At 30.7% G+C, this 20,704-nt stretch overlaps 2 protein-coding genes and 1 pseudogene across 5 annotated transcripts; 2 read left to right on the forward strand and 1 right to left on the reverse strand.

The window, feature by feature from the left end:
- Positions 1 to 270: 270 nt before the first annotated feature.
- LOC114372583 lies at positions 271 to 1,987 on the forward strand (annotated as a pseudogene). The gene is made up of 2 exons (XR_003658222.1): positions 271 to 774; positions 917 to 1,987. The product of XR_003658222.1 is annotated as a spermidine hydroxycinnamoyl transferase-like (transcript).
- A 355-nt stretch (positions 1,988 to 2,342) lies between these two features.
- LOC114372584 (phosphoinositide phosphatase SAC1-like) lies at positions 2,343 to 10,315 on the forward strand. 3 transcript variants are annotated; one of them, XM_028330225.1, is made up of 6 exons: positions 2,343 to 3,069; positions 3,302 to 3,489; positions 3,593 to 3,690; positions 3,846 to 3,979; positions 4,101 to 4,232; positions 5,209 to 5,377. In XM_028330225.1, exons 1-6 carry the CDS (start codon positions 2,933 to 2,935, stop codon positions 5,360 to 5,362), a joined length of 843 nt encoding a protein of 280 aa, XP_028186026.1. In that variant the 5' UTR covers positions 2,343 to 2,932; the 3' UTR covers positions 5,363 to 5,377. The 3 variants fall into 3 exon arrangements, with proteins under 3 accessions (XP_028186026.1, XP_028186027.1, XP_028186028.1); XM_028330226.1 differs by lacking the exon at positions 5,209 to 5,377 and adding an exon at positions 5,611 to 10,315 and having other exon boundaries at positions 2,358 to 3,069; XM_028330227.1 differs by lacking the exon at positions 5,209 to 5,377 and having other exon boundaries at positions 2,364 to 3,069; positions 4,105 to 4,211.
- Positions 10,316 to 14,866: 4,551 nt separating this feature from the next.
- Positions 14,867 to 16,963, reverse strand: LOC114370466 (thaumatin-like protein 1b). The gene is made up of 2 exons (XM_028327827.1): positions 16,853 to 16,963; positions 14,867 to 15,752 (listed from the first exon to the last, which is right to left on the reverse strand). Exons 1-2 carry the CDS (start codon positions 16,902 to 16,904, stop codon positions 15,073 to 15,075), a joined length of 732 nt encoding a protein of 243 aa, XP_028183628.1. The 5' UTR covers positions 16,905 to 16,963; the 3' UTR covers positions 14,867 to 15,072.
- Between the last annotated feature and the right edge of the window lie 3,741 nt (positions 16,964 to 20,704).

Below are 20,704 nucleotides of genomic sequence, written 5' to 3' on the forward strand. Positions count from 1 at the left end.
TTCCATTCACATTCACACACGTACATATATATATATATATATATATATATATATATATATATATATATATATATATTGCCATAAATACATATTAAAATCATCTTTTGAAACACAATTCACTTATTTTTGTAATTTTTATAAAAATCTATCTATTTTGATAATTTATGGAAAAAAAATTGCATCATTACAGTATAAAAGTCAACAATCATTTTGAAAACACTGAATGCCCATTTTTTTTATCTTATATATTTTGCACCCCAGATAAAAAAATCCGTTCCATAAGTCATAAGATAATGTTTTTTACTATAAATATTGCTTTATATGTATATCCAAGCCATGAAGCATATCCAGCCTCAGGCACATTAGTTCAAGCCTTCAAGCACAAAAATGATAACCATTGTTGCTTCTTACAATGTCACTCCAAATCAGCCAACTCCCAGTGATCCTATTTGGCTATCCGATAGTGATCAAATTGGGAACCTACGTCATGTAAACACTATCTATGCCTACAAATCAAGACCCAACAACACCATTGATATTGAGAGGATGAAGAACTCTCTTAGCAAGATTTTGGTGCCATACTATCCAATAGCTGGCAGATTAAAGCTGACAAAAAATGGTAGAATGGAAGTGGATTGCAATGCAAAAGGAGTGACATTGATTGAAGCTGAAAGCACAGCCACATTTGGTTGATTATACCATGGAACTTGTTCCAAAAGTTGATTATACTCGACCCTCAGAGGACATGCCGCTAATGCTAGTGCAGTTAACAAGGTTCTGTGGTTTTATTTTTTTTATCGGTAAATATTAGTTGTTAATTAGAATGTTAGTTTTTTGTTAGCAAGAGTAGATTGAACCCGTTATCTTTCCTCTTTTTCATTCTCTTTTATGCATCCAATCCATCTTATATATCCAGGTTCTGTGGTGGTGAAGGTCTTGCCATTGGAGTTGCTTTCTCTCATCCTTTGGTTGATGGTGCTGCCGCTACTTTCTTCATCAACCGATGGGCAAAGCTGGTTCGAGGCGAAGAACTGAAGCCCGATGAAGTTCCTTTTCTTGATCGAACACTACTCAAATTTCCAGAGCCATCAGAACCATGTGTTGATCTCCCAGAGTGGAAGCCTGTAAGGTTCATGCCAGACAACATTGCTGAGCAAAACAAGATAAGTGCTATATTGTTGAAACTCTCATCAAGCCAAGTGGAGAAGCTGAAGAAGAAGGCTAATGAACAACCTTCAAAAGAAGGGGTAAGACCTTATAGCAGATTTGAAGCTATTTCTTCTCATATATGGAGATGTGCATCTAAGGCTCATCACGCTCATGCATCTGATGAGAATCACCAACCAACTGTAGTTATGTTTAGTGTTGATATTCGCAGTAGATTGAATCCACCTCTCCCTCATAATTATTTTGGGAATGCTTTGGCAAAAACAGTGACACCTAAGTGTAGTGTGGGAGATATCTTATCAAACCCATTAAGCTATGGGGCTCAAAAGATAAGGGATGCGGTTTATGCGGTTACATATGAGTTTATAAGGTCACACTTAAGTGTTGTTTTAGGGCAAGAGCAATTGGATAACATAAGGGCTTTTTTCTCGGGACAAGGAGACATTATTGGTGTACCCTATTCTGGGAATCCTCATAACATTCTCCTCACAAGCTGGATGAGCTTGCCAGTGTATGATGCAGATTTTGGTTGGGGAAAGCCTGTGCACTTTGGTTTAGCAAAAGTATTTCGAGAAGTTAGGGCACATATTATTATAAGCCCTGATGGAGATGGTGTTCTTATTTCCATGAATTTCCTGACAGCACTTATGGATCTTTTTAAAAAATTCTTCTACGAGGATATATGAAGAAATATCCATACCAAACCAGCTTTGTGCAAGGAAGAATTACATGTGACTCGTCATTTTCTTTGATCAATAATTTACATGTGATTTACCGTTTAATATGTTAAATAATTAAAGATCCTGTTTTTATTACGTGATTTATTTTCTTTTATTTTTCATGGTGGTATATTTGAGTGTATAATCTTTGTTTAAAAAAATCTGTACATTTAAATTATAAAATTTATCTAAGGATTGTGAAAATTATGATAATTTTAGTTTTCATCACTACTACAAAAATGTCTTTTTATGTCGTCTTATCTACATCGGTTATAAAAAACCGATGTAGATGGAATTTTTAAAAATAAAATAAATTTTTTTAAGCTAACGACAGCGATTTTATAGAACCGCCTTCAATGTGAAGGTTACAAAGGCGGTTTTATAAAAACCGTCTTTGTTAGTCACCAAACTACTACGGTCTTTTTGAAAACTGCATTTAATTTGAAGTTATAAATTTTTTAATTATTTTTTATTTCAGTTTTCCCTCTTTATTAATAAAATATATTATACAAAACGTCTTCATTTATGCGAATTTGGATGGAAGATTCTGGAAACGTTCCTTTCACCCTTATCAGATCGATAACAGAGGAAGAGGAAGAAGGAAGAGGAAGAGTCTGAGTCGCTCGTCAGTCGCTGCAACGGGATGATGATTGTAGCCAAATGCAAAGCCACGTGGACCGCCCATGCCAGCGCATAGGACAGCCTCGTATTACAAAAAAGGGTTTGCCATAGCACCGCGCCGGTAAAGTGCTGGAAAGGGAATCGAGTGGATGCGATTGCGGCGAGGGCAAGGTTGAGGTCTAGAGGCGAGGAATCGGCGGCGACATCGCAGTCGCGGCTAGAGGACTCGACGATGCTGCTCTAGCTGGGGCTCAAGTTCTTAACATTTTCCAAAGGGAGAGGGAAGTTTGTCTTGGCCTTAGGGCCACGAAACTCTCGTGCTGCGGCGTCGTAGGCACGCGCTGTCGCCTCCGCAGTGTCGAAGGTTCCGAGCCAGACGCGGCTCTTCTGGCTGGGATCTCTAATCTCCGAGGCGTATCTCCCCCATGGCCTCTTTCTCACTCCACGAAAATGCACCTCCGGTGATATTGATGATACATGCAGGAGCCATCAGCCATGCTCATGTGGGATCTGCATCTGTGTTGGTTGGTGATATTGATGATGCATTGGACTCTGAAAAAAGGTAACGTTCTTCACATTATTAACTAATTCAAGTATTATTTATCATTCTGGCCTTGTTCTTATCGTAATATTGCTACCATTGTATCTGCAAGTTGCATAGCAAGCAATATTCTTTGATATCAGGAATTATCTGTATTTTGCAATTTGCAATGATATTTGGTTTTACATTGTGTCTATCTGGCTAAAATAGTAATGGTTGGATTATTTTTCTTTGTCATGAATTGTTTCTACAGGTACTTGAAAAGGGGTGTGAATGATCGGGGGAGGGTTGCTAATGATGTTGAGACAGAGCAGATTGTCCTTGATGAAGAATCAGGCTCTTGCAAGGGAAAGATGAGTTCAGTTGTGCAAATGCGTGGATCAATACCACTTTTCTGGTCACAAGAAGCATCCAGATTTAGCCCCAAGCCTGATATAATTTGTATGAGAGTAGTTGAGATTAATATTTATCGTGTTCATTGTTAAATTCTATGCTTTTATAATACATCTAGCTCTCTTTTGACGCCCCCCGTTTTGACTTCCAGTGCAGAGGTATGATCCAACATACCAAGCAACAAAATTGCATTTTGAAGACCTAGCTAAGAGATATGGCAATCCAATTATTGTTCTGAATTTGATTAAGGTAATTCCTCATATAAAAATAGTTAGTGCGTTAACAAATATGAATTTACATGTTTTTTTATTCCTTTCACATTTTTTCTTTGCATTAATGAAATGCTTCTTTTATAAAAAGATAATTTATACTTTCTTGTTACTCATTTAAATGATGAAATACAGACAGTTGAGAAGCGGCCTCGAGAAATGATGTTGAGGCGTGAATTTGCAAATGATGTTGGGTATCTGAACCAAATTCTACCAGTGGAGAACCATCTTAGATTTATTCACTGGGATTTTCACAAGTTTGCAAAGAGGTAAGCATGTTACGCTTTATCTTTTTGTCTCACGGTAGCAGTCTCTTCATTTTTTTTTTCTTTTTTTTGCATTTCAAATTTAAATCTGACTATTTCCTATTCTTCTCTGTCATTTTCAAAGCAAGTCTGCCAATGTTTTGGAAGTTTTAGGAGCTGTAGCAAGTGAAGCGCTCGATTTAACTGGTTTTTACTACAGTGGTAAACCCAGCATCATTAAGAGAGCCAACAAGAGCAATCAAACAAGCACAGGGAGGTATGTCCATCATTGAAATTGTTACTTAACATTAAACAGTCTTTTTCTTGTTTCTTCATGTAAGTTTTAGTTGAATCATAACTCTTAACTTGAAAGAAAGCAAAGATATGAAAAATGCAGGGATATGTGACCTTTTCCCCTTCATAACTTTTGTTATGAGGTTTAACGACATGTTCTTGTAGAGACAGACTGTCTGTTATATATGATCTTTCCACAATTAGAGGATATAGAACTAGTAGTCTCCATTAAAATGATAAAATGATTGAATAAGCTCATATCCTTTCTTTTCATTTTTTGGATCTTATACTTAAGATTTCCGGTGTTATCTATTTTTGGATTTTGAACTAGAAGATTGCTTTGGATAATCAGTTTTCGATGATTGAGGGGAAACTTGATTTAATCTGTAATGAATAATGATGATTGCTGACAATAATGAACTGCTAGGTCTTAGTAGCAATGCCACCCAAGAAATAATAGCATTATACCAGTAGTCAACTATCTATGTTATCTCTCCTGTTAGGGTCTTTAAGCCTAGGCTCCATTTTGGGGGATAAGATGTAGTTTAAAACTGTAATTTGATTCTGGTTTTATATTTGTATTGCACAAGGATTTATAAAGTAAATTGTAATTTTACTTTTAAGTCTATGTTGTTGATTAGATGTATGATTTAGATTTTATAATAACACATAATATTGTTACCATAACTTCAAACTTAAATGCATAAATAATTCAATGAGTATTTTATTTTGATGGTGGTAAGGTAACAACACTTGTGGCTATATCAGTAGAGTCTACTGGAAAAAAGGAAAATGTTAGAGATTTAATATAAAATCATTGATGCCAGTGTTATTTCCGGGTGATTCTTATTTTTACTGAATATTATTGCAGTTCTATTTTATAATTGTAAAAGTGCAAGATGTTGCTTTAGAGAAAGGAAGTTCTATTTTTATCTTCAACTCATTATATATTTTTATAGGGATACTTCACCGAGAGATCTGAGAGCTAGTTCTGTGGATCTTGTGAGGATTGGGAACAGTAATGAAATGATAAATTCTGTGGTTAATCAAGACAAAGAGACTGACATGAATTTAAATATAGCTCCATCATTAAGCAAGAAAAGGGTTTTTTGATTGGACAAAATTTAAATATAGTTCTTAACATGTTGTTTGTCATGTTCTGTTATTAGAATTGAAATTTATCTCAAGGTTTGTACTAAAAAAATATGTAGATTAAATTAAACTCCAATAGGAGAAAACTGCATGACGCAATTCACACTTAGTTGAAGATAAAAATATGAGAAAACTGATTTTCAGCTATCTCCTTAACTATGGTTTAGAAGGTGAGTGTGTTCTCTGCTCACCTTATCTATGGTTCACAGGTGAATGGTTCAGTGATCCACTCACCATCAGAGTTTGATGCAGCTTCAGTGGCTTTTGAGATCCCTCTCCTAACCTATGGTTAAGAGATTAGTTGATTTTCAGCCCTTGTGTTTGTTCTTGTCTTGGTTGAGAATACACATGTATTGCATAATAAGACAGAACTCTGAAAAAATGTCTCCATTCATTTTCACCTACTACATCATATACATCCTTAATCCTTCAATGACTAGTTGTAGTTGTAAGCCCCTAATCTTTGTCTGATTTCTGATTAATCAAATGGGAAAACTAGTTTTTGTTTGCATTTTAATCTATGTGGTTTGACAGATTTTTTTATTGAATTCAGTGGGACTAATTGTTGGAGATGTTGTGTTCTCAAGTTAAACGTATGTTTTTGGATTGGTTGAAAAAGGTTTTGATGGAGTCTCTAGTACATAACTATGTAGAAATTATGAACAGATTTTTCTATTTACTGGTGGTATTTATCAAGTTGATTTAAGTGATTATTTAAAAAATTTGATTTTTTAATCTTAGAATTAATTTATGCTAATTCTAATATTCAAATAGATAAATGACCAGGAAAATTAATAAAAGTTCAAGAAAAACACAAATGAACTATAACGGAAGTTTGTGAAATATTTGAGATAACATTAAAGTTTGAAAAAAATGCCTAGCAGAAAGAAAGAGTATTTATGGTGGAAAAAAAAATGCCTAGCAGATAGAATATTTAGTCCATTTATTATTTTCTTTATTTATATTTTTTAATTTCCTTCTATCCTTCTTCCCTGCATCCCATTTTGGGTGGAGGTCTACCATTTTACTCAAAACCATACAAAAAAAAAAAAAAATCAATTCCAGTGGATATTTAATTTAATTTTATAAGTGGTAATAAACCGTGTTCTCTAAAAATGGGGTGTATTTAGCTGAAAAGAAGACAGGAAAGAAGTAATAAAAAAAGAGAAAAAAAGATAGAAATGAGGTAGAAGCATATATAGTTTTTATAACCAGATCAAAATGATCAATTCGATTATTATACTATCATGCAAATAGTATTTTTATCATGCACAAAGTATTTTTATACTATCATGCACATAGTATTTTTATCAAATATTATTTGTTAAGTTACCAAATAAACTAATGCATAATTAAAATAATAGAGGAAAAATTCACAAAAACAGAAAATATATAGAAAGCATATATAGAAAAGCTTTAAAGAGAGAACAGTGTAGAGAAAGCATATATAGAAAACCATGGACGTTGTATGTATACTATAAAGTCAACAAAAAGTACTAATAAAATTGTGGATGCTGAAAGAGTTAGTTAATATAAGCAACATAGCTTCTTGTATTGTATTACATATTTGTATTGTATTCAGTGACTAATTTGATAGCTGAAAATTGACCTGGGTTCATAAATTTCAAAAAATAAAAAAAAATGTCTCATTCTACATCGGTTCAAATATAACCGATGTAGAAACAATCACTATTCTACATCGATTCTAACATCACAGCCGATATTAATGTCAATGTTTACATTGTTTGGTTAACATCGGTTTTGTATTGAAAATCGATATTGAAGCTACATTTAAAAATATTAGAACGCGAGTCCTATTTTCCTCGCGCTCTCTTCTCCTCCGTCTAAGGTTCGTGTTCATGACTCTATCTCAACATCTGCAACCCCTGTGACAGCGTGCCACCGTGACACCTCGCCACCATGCCCAGGTATTTTGTTGTAACCTTATTTTCCGCGACTCTGTCAATACCATTGCTGCAACCTTGTTTTTATTTTATCCGCACTTTGGTCAAGCATAAGTACCTATTATGTATATGTAATTAGGTAATGTCGTGAATTGTTAAATGCAGATTCCAAGCCTTTTAGTTCCATTTTAACTTGGTTTGTCGCTATTCCCTTTATTTTGTGGTTGGCTCAATCAATTACCAGAGCAATTGTACAAGAGTTTTTTTTTTAAAAAAATTTAAAAGGTATGATTTTTGTTACATTTCCTTTTTCATACATATGATGATTTATTTGATAGCACTGGAGTTACAAATCTTGTTTCACTGGTCAATGATCTAAGGGTTTCTAAAAAAAAAGGACAGTTACAAGGTAAATGTACTATCTGTGTTCTATCTTTAGACGGGAAGATTGTTACTGCTTCCCTTTTTAATAGTACTTGATTCATAGTAAATAGTTGTGACCATGTGCATGGCAGGCCCTTTGCCCATGTTCTTAAAGCTAGAGATTTTTGTGTAAAAAGGTGTTTAACTTGTATCTATTTTTCATTGGTTCATCTTAGTATTTGAATAGTCATGGACAGGGAATCAGCTTGCACTATTCTCAGTTAATAGCAATAAGTAGTATGAGTCATGAGTTCTAATATTATATTTGCTCATGGTAAGTAATATGAATCATCATATTTGTTTTTCCCTAGACCAAAGGGGACTGATCTCATTAATTGCAACCAAGGGAGAAAGTTGGTTCTCTAATGGTATTTGTATATGATGATAAGATTCAAGAGGTAAGGGATTGAGAGATCGCAGCAAACCTTGAGGCAACTATGGTTAGCCATTTTTTATAACTTCCTTCCTTAACCTTAGTCTTTGTCACTAATGTCTATTTTCCTATAGGGTGATCACTCACAACCCCTCAATTGGGGGGTTTTGGTTTGCTTGTTCTTCGTTGTTGTTTTCTTTTTTTAAGTGCTTCAAATATAATTAGGTAAACATAGACATTTAAACCAATGTGAGGTAACTGTTGTGTGTTAGTATCATTCAGAAACTACTATTTATATGGTTGCTAAAGTGCATACAAAAAAAAGGATTTTCAGGTGTGGGGTCACATGTATTATAGGAGGCAAGTTGGCAGCACCAACTTAACAGTTAACTTAACATCAGTTAAGTTGTGTTTGGTCTCTCACTTGGATCACCAACTTAATAGCTTCCATGTTTTGCTTCTTTTTTTTTTGCATGTTCTCAACTTGTGGACATTCGTGGTTGATAAACTATGGTGACGTTTGAATAGAGTGATAGAGAGGGTGAGGACTATAAGAGGAAGTGGTGGTCAATGTAGGTAGTAACTGGTGAGGTAGTTTTTCTACTGAGGATTAAAATAAAGACTACTACTACTATCACTTGCCACGTTAGGATGGTATTTACATGAATAGTAGCAGATTTAAGTTCTCAACTGCATAACTAATAGATTAAATAAATTGAAGAAAGTTTGCATGATAAATTGAACGCACTTCTTATTTATCTGGTTCTATATTAGCGGAAATGGCAACTTAATGTACTCATTGCTTACAGTGATTATCACGGTTGTTACATAAATATCGCTAGCATCAATTTTGGTACAACCAAATGATGACAAGGACTTAAGGTTTTTTATTATGATCCAAATATTCAATTAAATTAACATAATGAACTAGCTCCAAAAGATTTTTGACAACTATACCCTCGTGGAAGTGTAGAAAATGAGTTGTAAGATTAATATTCTTGATTCACTTTGCACTTAGTTTACTATAACTACCACTTATAAGAAAATTGTTCATCAAATTTGTTTATTGTGTGAATAAATTTTATGACTCAAACTATAATTCATCACATTGATTCAGCACTTAGTTTAGTATAACTACCACTTATAATTTTTATTGACTGTTTTATGCGTCTTAAATGAGATGAATTTGTTTTGCTAAGATGAGACTTGTTTTGTAGTAATGGTTTGATCACTTGCTTTTCCTCTTGTTGACTGCTTTATGTGTCTCTAATAAGATGAATTTGTTTTGGAAACAAATTCATTGGTTCTTGGTCAGAAATTGGTATGGATTCCACTGCCAAACTCAAATATGTGTAAGGCACCTAAAGCCCTTTAAGTACACTTCTTATTTATCTTTGGGTCTGTGTGCATGCTTGGTCTATTTTGTTATTCATAATTTCTCTAGCATAAATAATTTTTTTAATTATAGGACAACTCCAAAACCTCCAGGCAATATCACTGTCACCAACCCTAACTATTTCCTCTAACTTTGAGGTACATTCCCCTAAGGTTTATTATTTGTGTTGACTGATGGTGTGCTTATTGGGTGCATGTGCTACGACATGGTTTTCCATTCTTTGACTTTTACACAATATGTTTGTTTATTTCCATACTCAATTGAGAGAATCGTCTCCATTCTTTGTCTATTTAAAGAGGTTACTTACATGTAGGTTGATTATACTGACATGGTCTTCCAATAAGGTATCTTTGGTTTAAAATAATTTCACCAGTGAAAAGTAGGCATGTTAACCTTAGCATTGTTTGTTTGGGACTTGGGACTAGTTGACACCAACGAGTACTCGATGACAATGATTGCTAAGAGACTTAATACAAATATACCTGTATGAGTTGAAGTATTATTCATTTGTTATATCTCTTTTTGTGTGTGGTTGTGTTTTGTTTTTAATCTATTTTAGTAGCAAATATAATATATAAACTTGAAGTTAGTTACATGGAAGCATTCAAATATAAAGTCAAGGGTCATTGTTCATTTCATGTAAAGTCTTACTTGATATATCCAAGTTTGTCTTATATCTCACTTAGCATTCAAATATTTAATTTGTAGGCACTATTTGTCTTCTTGTTTGCGTCGTGATCATGACATTCTAGCAATGGTTTTGTATGTTGTTGTATGTGATTAATGACTAGTGCTTTATATACAAGTTTTGTTCATCATGAGTAAACCTTAAATTCCCGTTTGAGATTGAATATATTGATTCTTGCAAATAGTTTGCATTAATCGTTGTATTGAATCTTGAATTATCCGTTTGGACAGTTTGGGAAGAGTCATATTTTTATGGAAGATTCATACGTTAAGGTTAACATTATTTTGTTGAATTTAATGAAATTTCGGAACAATGCATTTCTAGTTGTTCTCTGAGTGCATACTCCTATTTTATATAAGTACCCAAAAAAAAAACAATAGTTAAAAATGCAAATGAGAAGTATAACAATTAAGAATCAAAATATAAATAATATATATTTTAAATATCATCAAACCAAATTCACATAACATTTTTTTTATAAAAGATATATAATGTATTTTTTTACTTTTAGTGCCTTTTCTCTTGCTATCTTTAAATTTATTTCTTAAAATTAAGATTTTTGAGTAATGTGTTATCTATATCAAGTTATTTTATAATGTGTAAGTAAATTAATGATGTATAAGAGGAATTAGCTTATACTGATGTAAGACTTTAGTACTCCACTATTAATGACTTTAAATAGAATGTATTTTTGTCAATCTTAACATTGAATTATTTTTTTTTTACCTTTTTTTGGTACATTAACCATTGGATTATAATTTTATAACTCATTATCTTGATATTCCGTAAATATTAAATAATAATAATAATAATAATAATAATAATAATATAATTAATTGGTTCCTATTTTCATATATTTTAAAAACACGTGATTTTAATCTTAATAAATATTGAAGTAAATTTTTATATATAATCTATGTGATAATAACAGTCCCTATACCATTGTTTTTTATCATTTTTTTATACTAGCACAAGTTAAATGAAATTATATTTATATTTTAGTCTTGCTCTCATTCAAATTATATTTATTTTTTTAAACGAAATTATATTTCTATACTAGCTTCAAACAAATTATTCTGATATCAAGTACTTTTGACCCTAAGGCAATGTGTTCAGAAAAAAATTTATAATTAGTTTTATGTGTTATTTTGTTTTTTCAGGTTAGACTGTAATACACACACACACAATATAATGATGCAGAGCTTCAATCAATTAAGAAAAATAATGAATTGGAAAACTGTCATACATACTTAAAAGATACACAACTAACTGCGCGCCGTGTAATTGCGATACACCATACTGAGTAGATAATATTTATATTTCCATGTTTTATTTATTTTTTTGGTTTAATTTTGTTTTTTAAATTAAAAAAAATACTTTGTTTTGTTTTTATGTTTTTATTAAATCATTTATCATATGATATTATCGTGCTGATATTTCAAATTAGTCTTACAATTATTCTTCAATATATTTATCATGAATGTATTTCAATATGTTAGTCGTTTTATATTTTTACTTCATAATTTAGTCTTTTGTAAATAATAAACAAAAATAACTTTAATAAAATTAAATATGTATTTCATTGTTTACAATATTTTAAAACATGAGTAACCATTCAAACTAAATAGACAATATTATTTTATAAAATCTATTATATATTTTAATTTTATTAATTTTGGTTTTCATCTAATAAGTTTTATATAGTTACCACTAAATGTATATAATTATATTATCTATTAATTTTGTGCACTTATAACCTAAATAGACAACTTTATTATGTGAAATATATTATATATTCCAATATTATTAGATTTAGTTTTCATTTATTTCTTTTCATCCTCTTGCTTGCTAATTTAGCCTTGTTTGGATGGATACTTTTAATGGAATAATTCATTTTAAATAAGACATTAAATATCTATCATTTTAAATTTAGTGTTTAGATAATAATTTAAAAGGAAATTAAATATCTAAAATTTTAAAAGAAATTTTAATTAACAAAAAATGAGTAATATGAAATTCTCTTAAAAATCAAAGAATTTCAATTTTCTGACTTATCTCTCCAGCACTCACACTCGTCTCTCTGCCATACTCAGCCCTCTCTCTATACCATGGCTCATTCCTCTCTCTTGCGGTACTCACTCCTCTCTCTCGGTCTTTTCTCAGAGAGAATATGTTCATCGGCAGCACGTCTGGGACCACGTGAAGGTGATGTGGTTATAAACAAGGGAAGGGAAGTCGCGTGGACGGTGGCTGCTCTGTCCAAGAAGCCGAGGGGAGTGAGAGGGGAAGAGTTAGCAGCACTTGGCTTCAACTGTTCCATAATTAGAACAAGATTCTCTGAACGAAAATGCACTCACACTGGGTAAATGTTATGAATATAATAATACACAACGTGTAGGGAGTGGCTTTATCGGACACATAAATGTTGGAGAAATATATAGTATTATTATCTTACCATTTTCAGAAAATAAAGAAATAATCCTAACCATATCAAGGAAAATTAGACAATGAATATGTAAAATACTACTCTATCCTCCTATATATTCATCACGAAAATTATTATATATTGTATAACATTAAATTTATTTTGAATATTTAATTATTTAAAAAATACTCATGTTTATTTTTATTCTTGAAAGTTTAATTTTTAAATAAATATTTAAAAATGAAAATTTGAATTTAATTGAAATTAAATTATTTTGTCCAAACAAAAAAATTAAAATACAAAAAATTAAATTATTTCTTCCAAACAAAATATTTATAAAATAAAAAGAATTTAAATCAAGACAATCAAAATATTGTATATTTAAATTTTCTAAAAAAATTTAAATTCCTAATCCAAACACATGGTTAATATACTCACCAAACTGCATGCTTTGAATACTTTCAATTTCTCTGGTAGTTTTGGTTGTTGGAAATAATTTTGTATCCTTAGAATATTATTATTGGTATATTTGGTTGCTGGAACACATCTTCCTTTCTCAATACCTTGCTCATCAATCTCCATCTCCGCATCACCATCTTCATCCACATGAGGTAGTGATAATGGGCGATTGAGGGTAGGCCTCAAAAAATTCAAACCTCTTCTGACCAAAGCTGCTGAATGACCTTGCTTCCATCACTTGGATTGTAACCATTTGCTTTAATTCGATGCAAGTCATCCTGTTTGATTTCTTACCATTATAAGTTATTTTAAAAAAATTATACTGACCAGGTATAAATAAATGATTGATCATGGTAGTAGAGATATAGATTTGGTTGTCAAAGAATACAAATTGCTTTCACACGGTATATAGTGTATTGAAAATGGTGAATGATGGAATATATAGATGAATATATTTAAACACAATGTTTCTTAAGACTTTGAACGTTTTCTTATGCTCTCATACAATTAGTGTATAGTTATATCATTAGTAGTTTGATTTTAATTAATATTGATTATCATTTACTAAATTCGACACAATTATAATTAAATGAATACAATTATATCATGCATTTAAATTTACAACTAGCTCGTGTGTTCATACGGATGACTTACTAGTTTACCTTAATTCCACACATTCCAACATATATCAAGATTCACCTCACTAGTGGCCATTAATAACCTATGTCAATTAGACTGTGTAGACACCAAGCAGTTCTTTATTCCAATTTCACCTTAAGTGAGATTTAATGAAAATTTTAAAAGAAATTTTTTAGTTTAAATTTGTTGAATTTTTTTTACCAATACATATGATTTTTTTTTATTAATACATATAGTTTTTTTTAATATATGAGATCTCTTTTACTTCATAGTAATAATAACAATTTTTTTTTTTGCCAGTTAACCTAAAACATAAACTTTAGTTGCGCCCTTACTCTTGGGTCGGTCCTACCCCCAACCCAAGACCCACCACTTGTTGGAGAGACTGAGCATCAGTTCCAACTCCCATTGAAAGTCTCTCCTCCTGGACCAAGACCAAACTCACCTCCCATCCATTCATTCTTTTAACTCTCCCACCGAAGTCTATTTACTTATTTTGTTAAAGTAAATATCCTATGGAAGCACTTTTTGTTAATTCAATAACTTGTATAATAGGGCAGCTATCGCGTATTAGGAAAAGTTCTTTCAAATCTTGAAATAATTAATGTGAAATGAAAAGAATGTGACTTTTGAGGTATTTGTGAATTGTGAGCAGGGTCAAACAGCTTAACAATTGAGTGTTTCAGCACTCATCCTAATAAAATCTAAATCAATATACTCCATACAAAATTATTTGTTGAAGTTCAAAAATACTTCTCTAAAGAGATTAATTAACTAGGAATATATCTACCTTAAATTTAATTTAAATTGTATAATAATTAATTTTATCCTATTAGATTATTCAAGGGTAGATATAAATTATTCTAAATTAGACACAATCTGTTATAAGTTAGAAATAAATTAGACATTTAAATAGCTATTTAATTTACCCAACATATTAATTTTAAGGATCATGGAAATACACTTATTTTTAAATAAAAAATATTGTTTCAAGTTAGAAATAATATAAATAGATAATCTTGACTAAAAACTTATCTCATTGATCATTGCTCTTTATTGTCATCGTAAATATTATAATCAGCTAGCTCATACCTTGGATGTGAGACAGTCAATTAAAAGAGGGCAGCTAGGCAAAGGAGCATAAACAAACCCCACAGAAACGGAAATATGAAATTTAAACTTTATTATAGTAAGATGTAATTTATGAATATATACATGCAATTAGGGAAAATACGTGATGCTTTATTCATGCTGCATTCTATGGCTCGACCATAGTATATAAACTATATATATATATATATATATATATATATATATATATATATATGTATGTATGGTCTTATTTATATTGTGGAGATGAGGATTCAAGGGCAGAATATGATGGCATAGTCAGGTCCGTTGAAGCAAGTGAAAGTGCTGCTCTTATCATCGTAAGCGTAGGAATAAGCATCAGGACACTGCTCCTCGAAAATCTGAGAGTAGTTCGTAGGTGGACATGTCTCTTCTGTGTCGTAATCTCCTCTGCAACAATATTGATCTTCATTGAAAGCCACACAAGCACTATTGCAAGCAATGACATTACCATCAGACCCTTTCACTTGGAGCTCCGAAGGGCACACATTGACATCGTTGATGTTATTTGGACAACTAGAGGTTTTGCATTCGCCACTTCCACCTTGTGGGGTTATGGACACCGGCACATTGAACCCGTCCACGTTGCTCACGTCGTAGAAATCTTGTCCTCCGTTCGGTGCAACGGTGATTTCCACCAAAGTAGCGGGTGGGATTGCACCGGCACCGTTGCATTCGACTTGACCGGAGGCACAGTCTCCGGTGTCGCATGTAAACCCTCCGTTGTTGGAGCATCCGGTTCGGGCCCAAAACCGGCCCGACCATGGAGATGGAATGTTCACAGAGTTGGTTCCTCCGGGAGCCAACTCGAAACCGGTTGTTGACAGCTGAGGATTTTGGTCTCCGGTTAGGGTTCCTGGCCACACCGTGTATTGGCAATTGTTTGTGAAAGTAACTGTGGCTCCCTGAGCCACTGCTTGCAAAACCAACATCTTCAGTTACTTATGGACACAATGCAAAATCATATTTTTTATATCAAAGTATCACACTATCTATTACATTTTTTTTCAACGTACTCGTTTTTATTTGAACTTTAAGTTCATGTGAATCTCAATAATATGTTCTTATTTTTTATTTGCCCATTCTCATTTTCAAATTAGTAAAATTTAACAAATGAGAGAGTATGTATTAGAAAAATGTAAAAACGTTAAAGGGGATGTTTGTTAACACTCCTCTTAAAATTAAAAAATGCACATGTATTTATTATAAATTTTCTTGTAAGAAAAGTGAATTATTAACAAAATGAGTAGTAGGAGTCCAGAAGACCCTACAAATTTATTTAAGAATATATTCAAAATTTTAAAAGCAAATTTATAACTCAAATCCCATTCAAAAAGATTATTTTTCATAAAACATTAACGTATATTAAAAAAAATATTTTCACCTATAATTTTCAATATGAACTTTAGAAGTGTTTGTAATTTTTTTTTCCTATGGTAGAAATTAATGGATAACAAACTAAACGTAAAATAGCTTGAATTCTAGCACTCGTGAACTTGTTTTATCCAGGTCAATGGACAGTGCCCATTGCGCGCGAGGAATGCATCATTCTTATCTCGATGATTGAAAAAGGTAACGCATACGTGAAAAATCAAAAGTCAGTTACTTGTATATTTAATGGTTAAAAAATAAAAGAGTAGACTCATCAATATTATTTATTGCTTTTTTATCAAAAAAATGCAGAATAAAATATGTAACGGTATCAGTATAAAGTAGGAGGGTTTTTGTTATCATTATGATATTAGTATAATTATTATTAATCTTGGATGAATAATCTGATTGTTAAGAATTTTTTTAATTATATTTTTTTATTTATAAAATTTAAATTCGACATCTTACTTAAAAAAGAATTTTAAAATTACTCGAGCACCAACTAATTGTCCCTAAACTAAGAGGCTTTACAATGTTTTTTTATGCATGAGAAAATATGTACACCAATGAATGTGATAGAATGATACCACACATGCACGTGTCTCAACGAAAATGAGACAAACAGAAGTTGAATTAATATACCGTAGAAGAGTAATGAAAAACTGAGGCAGAGAGAAAAAATGTTGCTCATCATTTTTAATTTGGTGACTTTCTTGGTGTCTTCCTGTTGCAGGTTGCTGAACGATGAAGCATGAATGAATTGGAAAAACGTGACCTCGCTATATAGGCTACGAGAGTGGAATATTCAACGATACTTGCCAGGTTGTGAAACAGTAATTATGACGTGAGGAATTGAGCGATAATTTTGTATGTAAATTAAAACAACTTATATTCTTTTATAGAATTATAAATGAATAAAAAAAATTAACATTCGATTTGATTTAAATTTGAAGATAATAATATAACTATAACAAAAATATTTTAAAGATAGTATGGGATTTTTTAGAAATTAAAATAAAATAAGATTTAATTTAATTTTAAAGATAATGAAGTATTCAGAATAACAACAACTTTTTTGGTTACAATGATAACAATAATTAATACAGTTTAATGCCAATTTAAAAATATAATTGTAAGTTAAAATAACTATAGAATTAAAACTAATAATTTTGTCCGTTCATCGCACAAAATAATATTTATTGTTATATTATTTAAATTCGTATTGAATAAATATAAAGTTATTTTTACCTATTGATAGCTTGTTTGATTTTAAAAAAATTATTGAGATTCAATTTAGAGATAGAAATAAAAAAGAGTATATTGAAAAGAATGAAGAATTAGAAAAATAAAATTAAAAAAAAAAAGATAAAAGGGAAATACCAGAATAGATTGAGATCGATTATCGAGGGAGAAATAGTTTGAAATGCATGCACAGTTGCAGAGGAAAGAATATTAAAAGTGTCTAATGGATAGAGTGAGAAGAATGAAAACATTACTCTCCAAATGGTATAGTCGAATTTATAATATAGGAATTGGTTTTCAATTACATCTAAATTAATCTTAATTCTTTTAACATTTGTTGTTAATTAAATATTTTAATTTCCAAAATCAAGTTAATTTGATTCATCCTACTAAAAAAAGTTAATTTGATTCTTTTGTCAATTTTTCATATTTTATCATTTTATCTAAATATTCTGGAGAGTTATGAAGATATAAAATAATTTCAAAAGCTTATAAATATTAAATATAAAATGTACCAACATGATGATATTTAAAATATTTTACAACAGATTATTTGAAGATAGGAAATTTTAATCTTTATTATTTTGAGTGAAATTTATTTTTTAGTTAGTAAATTCGAAACAAAAAAAATAAAAATTTATTTGGTCAATTTTCGTAAAGTTTGTAGGTAGAAAAAATAACGTTTAGATAAAATTTATTTAATTTTAAAATGAAAATTAATTAATTTAAAGTAGAAAACAACTAAAAAAATTAAAATATAATTAAGTTTTATTTATTTTTTTCTAAAAGATATTGCCGTCCGCCGCATGGAATTATGAGTTTGTGCTACCTATTTTTGCCCACTACGTGATCCAATGGGAGTTTACCAAGACTTGTACTTTTTATACACGGCAGGTATAAATTTACACGGTCAATCCATTAAACAAATTATGCCAAATATAATTTTAAAATCAATTATTATAACATTGAAAATTTATGATAAGATGAGAATATATATATATATATATATATATATATATATATATATATATATTAGTGCATTTAAATTAAATATATATTTCCAAAAAAATATTTAAATGTAAATCAAATTAAAAGTGAAATTAAATAATTAAATAAAAGAAAATTCATTTTACAGAATTTCATTTTAATTTTAAGACTCGGTCCTGTTTCAAGAAATAATAGTTATTTAATGTCCTGTTGAATTTTTTCTATTGTATTTAATAAAAGGCTCATCTTTAATTATAAGACTCGGTCGTGATGATTTTAATTTACTTTAAATTAACAATAACTAAAATAAATTTTATTTAATAATTTGTTATTACCTCAAATTCTTTATATAAGAAAAGAATAAGAATGTTGTGTTATTTTAATTATAAAAAAATATAACTACTTTAATTTCAAATATATTAATTGTTAATTTTTTATATTATTGATTTATCGTGAAGTTCATTAATAAAATATGCATTCATTCTTAAATGTATTTATTGAACTATTAAACATGAAATCATCAATAATAATTGATATATTATTTGTCTCACCATTATCAGGTAAGAAATTATAAAAAAAAATTATTTTTAGTTCAATTTTATCAAGTAAAAAATTTATGTCTGAATCTGAAGAACCAAAATTGTACCATTACAATAAGTGAAACTAAAAATTCGATACTGTAAAATTAATTTTATAAAGTTAAATTATTACTATTTACTAACGATACTATTAACGTAATCATGTAACGTTTGACAAATTTTATTTTTTAGTAATTGATAAATCATTTTCTTAGTTTTTGGTTGTGGCATGACAACCAAAGAGAAAAAAAAAACAAGAAAATAAAACATATGTTAATAAATAGAAGACATTGAAAATTATTAAAAATTTGTAATAACAAGCAATTTTAAGTGGTGCATATCAATCAAGGGGTACAATAGATGCGACTTTGTATTATTCAATTTAGTAAAAACAAAAATATTATTTTTTAATCCACTGGAGATGATCTAGACATCTAGTAGTGATTTTTGGATATGATGCATGAAGTCTTAAAGTTGAAGTCTAGTGCCACCATTATATATAAAAAAAACAAATCTTTTTTTAAAAAATGGAATATTTTTTTAAATAAGCAAATATATATTGATAACTGCACGAATAATGTTGTAACAAGCATTGGCTAGCAATTGTCAAGCTTTAGTCAAGATGATAAAGAAACACTTAATCTACCCATCCTAACCTCAGATACAAGAGATTAACATAGAACATGTCGGTGGGATCTTAGTATATACACGAAATTGTGCATATAAGAAGATACCATGGATAAGTAAGCCCCAACCTGATACAAATTAAATAGCAACAGAAAATCTGCATATGGCTAGCCCAAAATAGAACCAGCAGAATAGCAGAGACAGCATTAACGTGAATTAAATCTGATGGGAAATGCATGCACTAGTGCTTATGAGAAAGTGAAATTTGGTTCAGATGATTTCAACCATGACCAGGACTGAAATAATGTCTTGGAAAAACTTGTCTCTGTTGAAGATGATGTTGTTTCTCCAATTCCAAACAACCCATGTAATGGCACACCACAAGACCCGCCAAATTCGATTTGTAATCGGAGAGCACTTATATAAAACAGTAATGCTCTTGGACAGTTGCAGGTATTGAAGAGGAAAGATTAAGCCACGAGTAGCATTCTGACCAAACCAAGCTGACTGTGGGACAACTGAAAAGAGAATGAGCCAATGTTTTCATCAAGAGAACCACAAAAGGGTCGACCAAGTCCGAATATGTCACAGGAATATTCCTCCTCCTAATATTATCAGCTGTGGGCGGGCATTCGTTACGAATGCTACTCTACTGCTATTCTACTGCTAAGAAACTAAGGAAAACTAATTGAGATAATTATTTTGATATATCTCATTAATTCCACTTCTTTACATATTTATAATACTTTCCTTCTAACAGGATATAATTTGTTATAACAGAATTTGTTAACATCCTACTCAGCTACTTTGTGGAATTGTTATAACTGTCTAAGGTAGTGGTATGAGGCTTTTTGTGTTGTTATTTCTATCAGTATTGCTATTATTACCCTCTGCTGGAAAAGCCAACCTTGTCCTCAAGGTTGGACAATCAAAACAAAACTGAAACAAGGATGGATTTAGAAAAAAAAAATGTGATAGAAGTTGCTTTGTTGGTGGGCTTGTTTGGGGTCTGACAAAGATAACCCTAAGGGTTATCACATACGTGAAGGTGGAGAAGTAG

Source organism: Glycine soja, chromosome 10 (assembly GCF_004193775.1).
Source record: "Glycine soja cultivar W05 chromosome 10, ASM419377v2, whole genome shotgun sequence".
Classification (NCBI taxonomy): Eukaryota; Viridiplantae; Streptophyta; class Magnoliopsida; order Fabales; family Fabaceae; genus Glycine; species Glycine soja.

What these genes read in the sequence shown, in the direction of transcription:
- LOC114372584 (XM_028330225.1), top strand. Translation starts at nt 2,933, where the DNA reads ATGGCCTCTTTCTCACTCCACGAAAATGCACCTCCGGTGATATTGATG. An exon ending in GCATTGGACTCTGAAAAAAG is followed by an intron (nt 3,070 to 3,301) that starts GTAACGTTCTTC and finishes TTGTTTCTACAG; the next exon opens with GTACTTGAAAAGGGGTGTGA. An exon ending in TTGTTCTGAATTTGATTAAG is followed by an intron (nt 3,691 to 3,845) that starts GTAATTCCTCAT and finishes GATGAAATACAG; the next exon opens with ACAGTTGAGAAGCGGCCTCG.
- LOC114370466 (XM_028327827.1), bottom strand. Translation starts at nt 16,904, where the DNA reads ATGATGAGCAACATTTTTTCTCTCTGCCTCAGTTTTTCATTACTCTTC. An exon ending in TTTTTCATTACTCTTCTACG is followed by an intron (nt 15,753 to 16,852) that starts GTATATTAATTC and finishes TTTTGCAAGCAG; the next exon opens with TGGCTCAGGGAGCCACAGTT.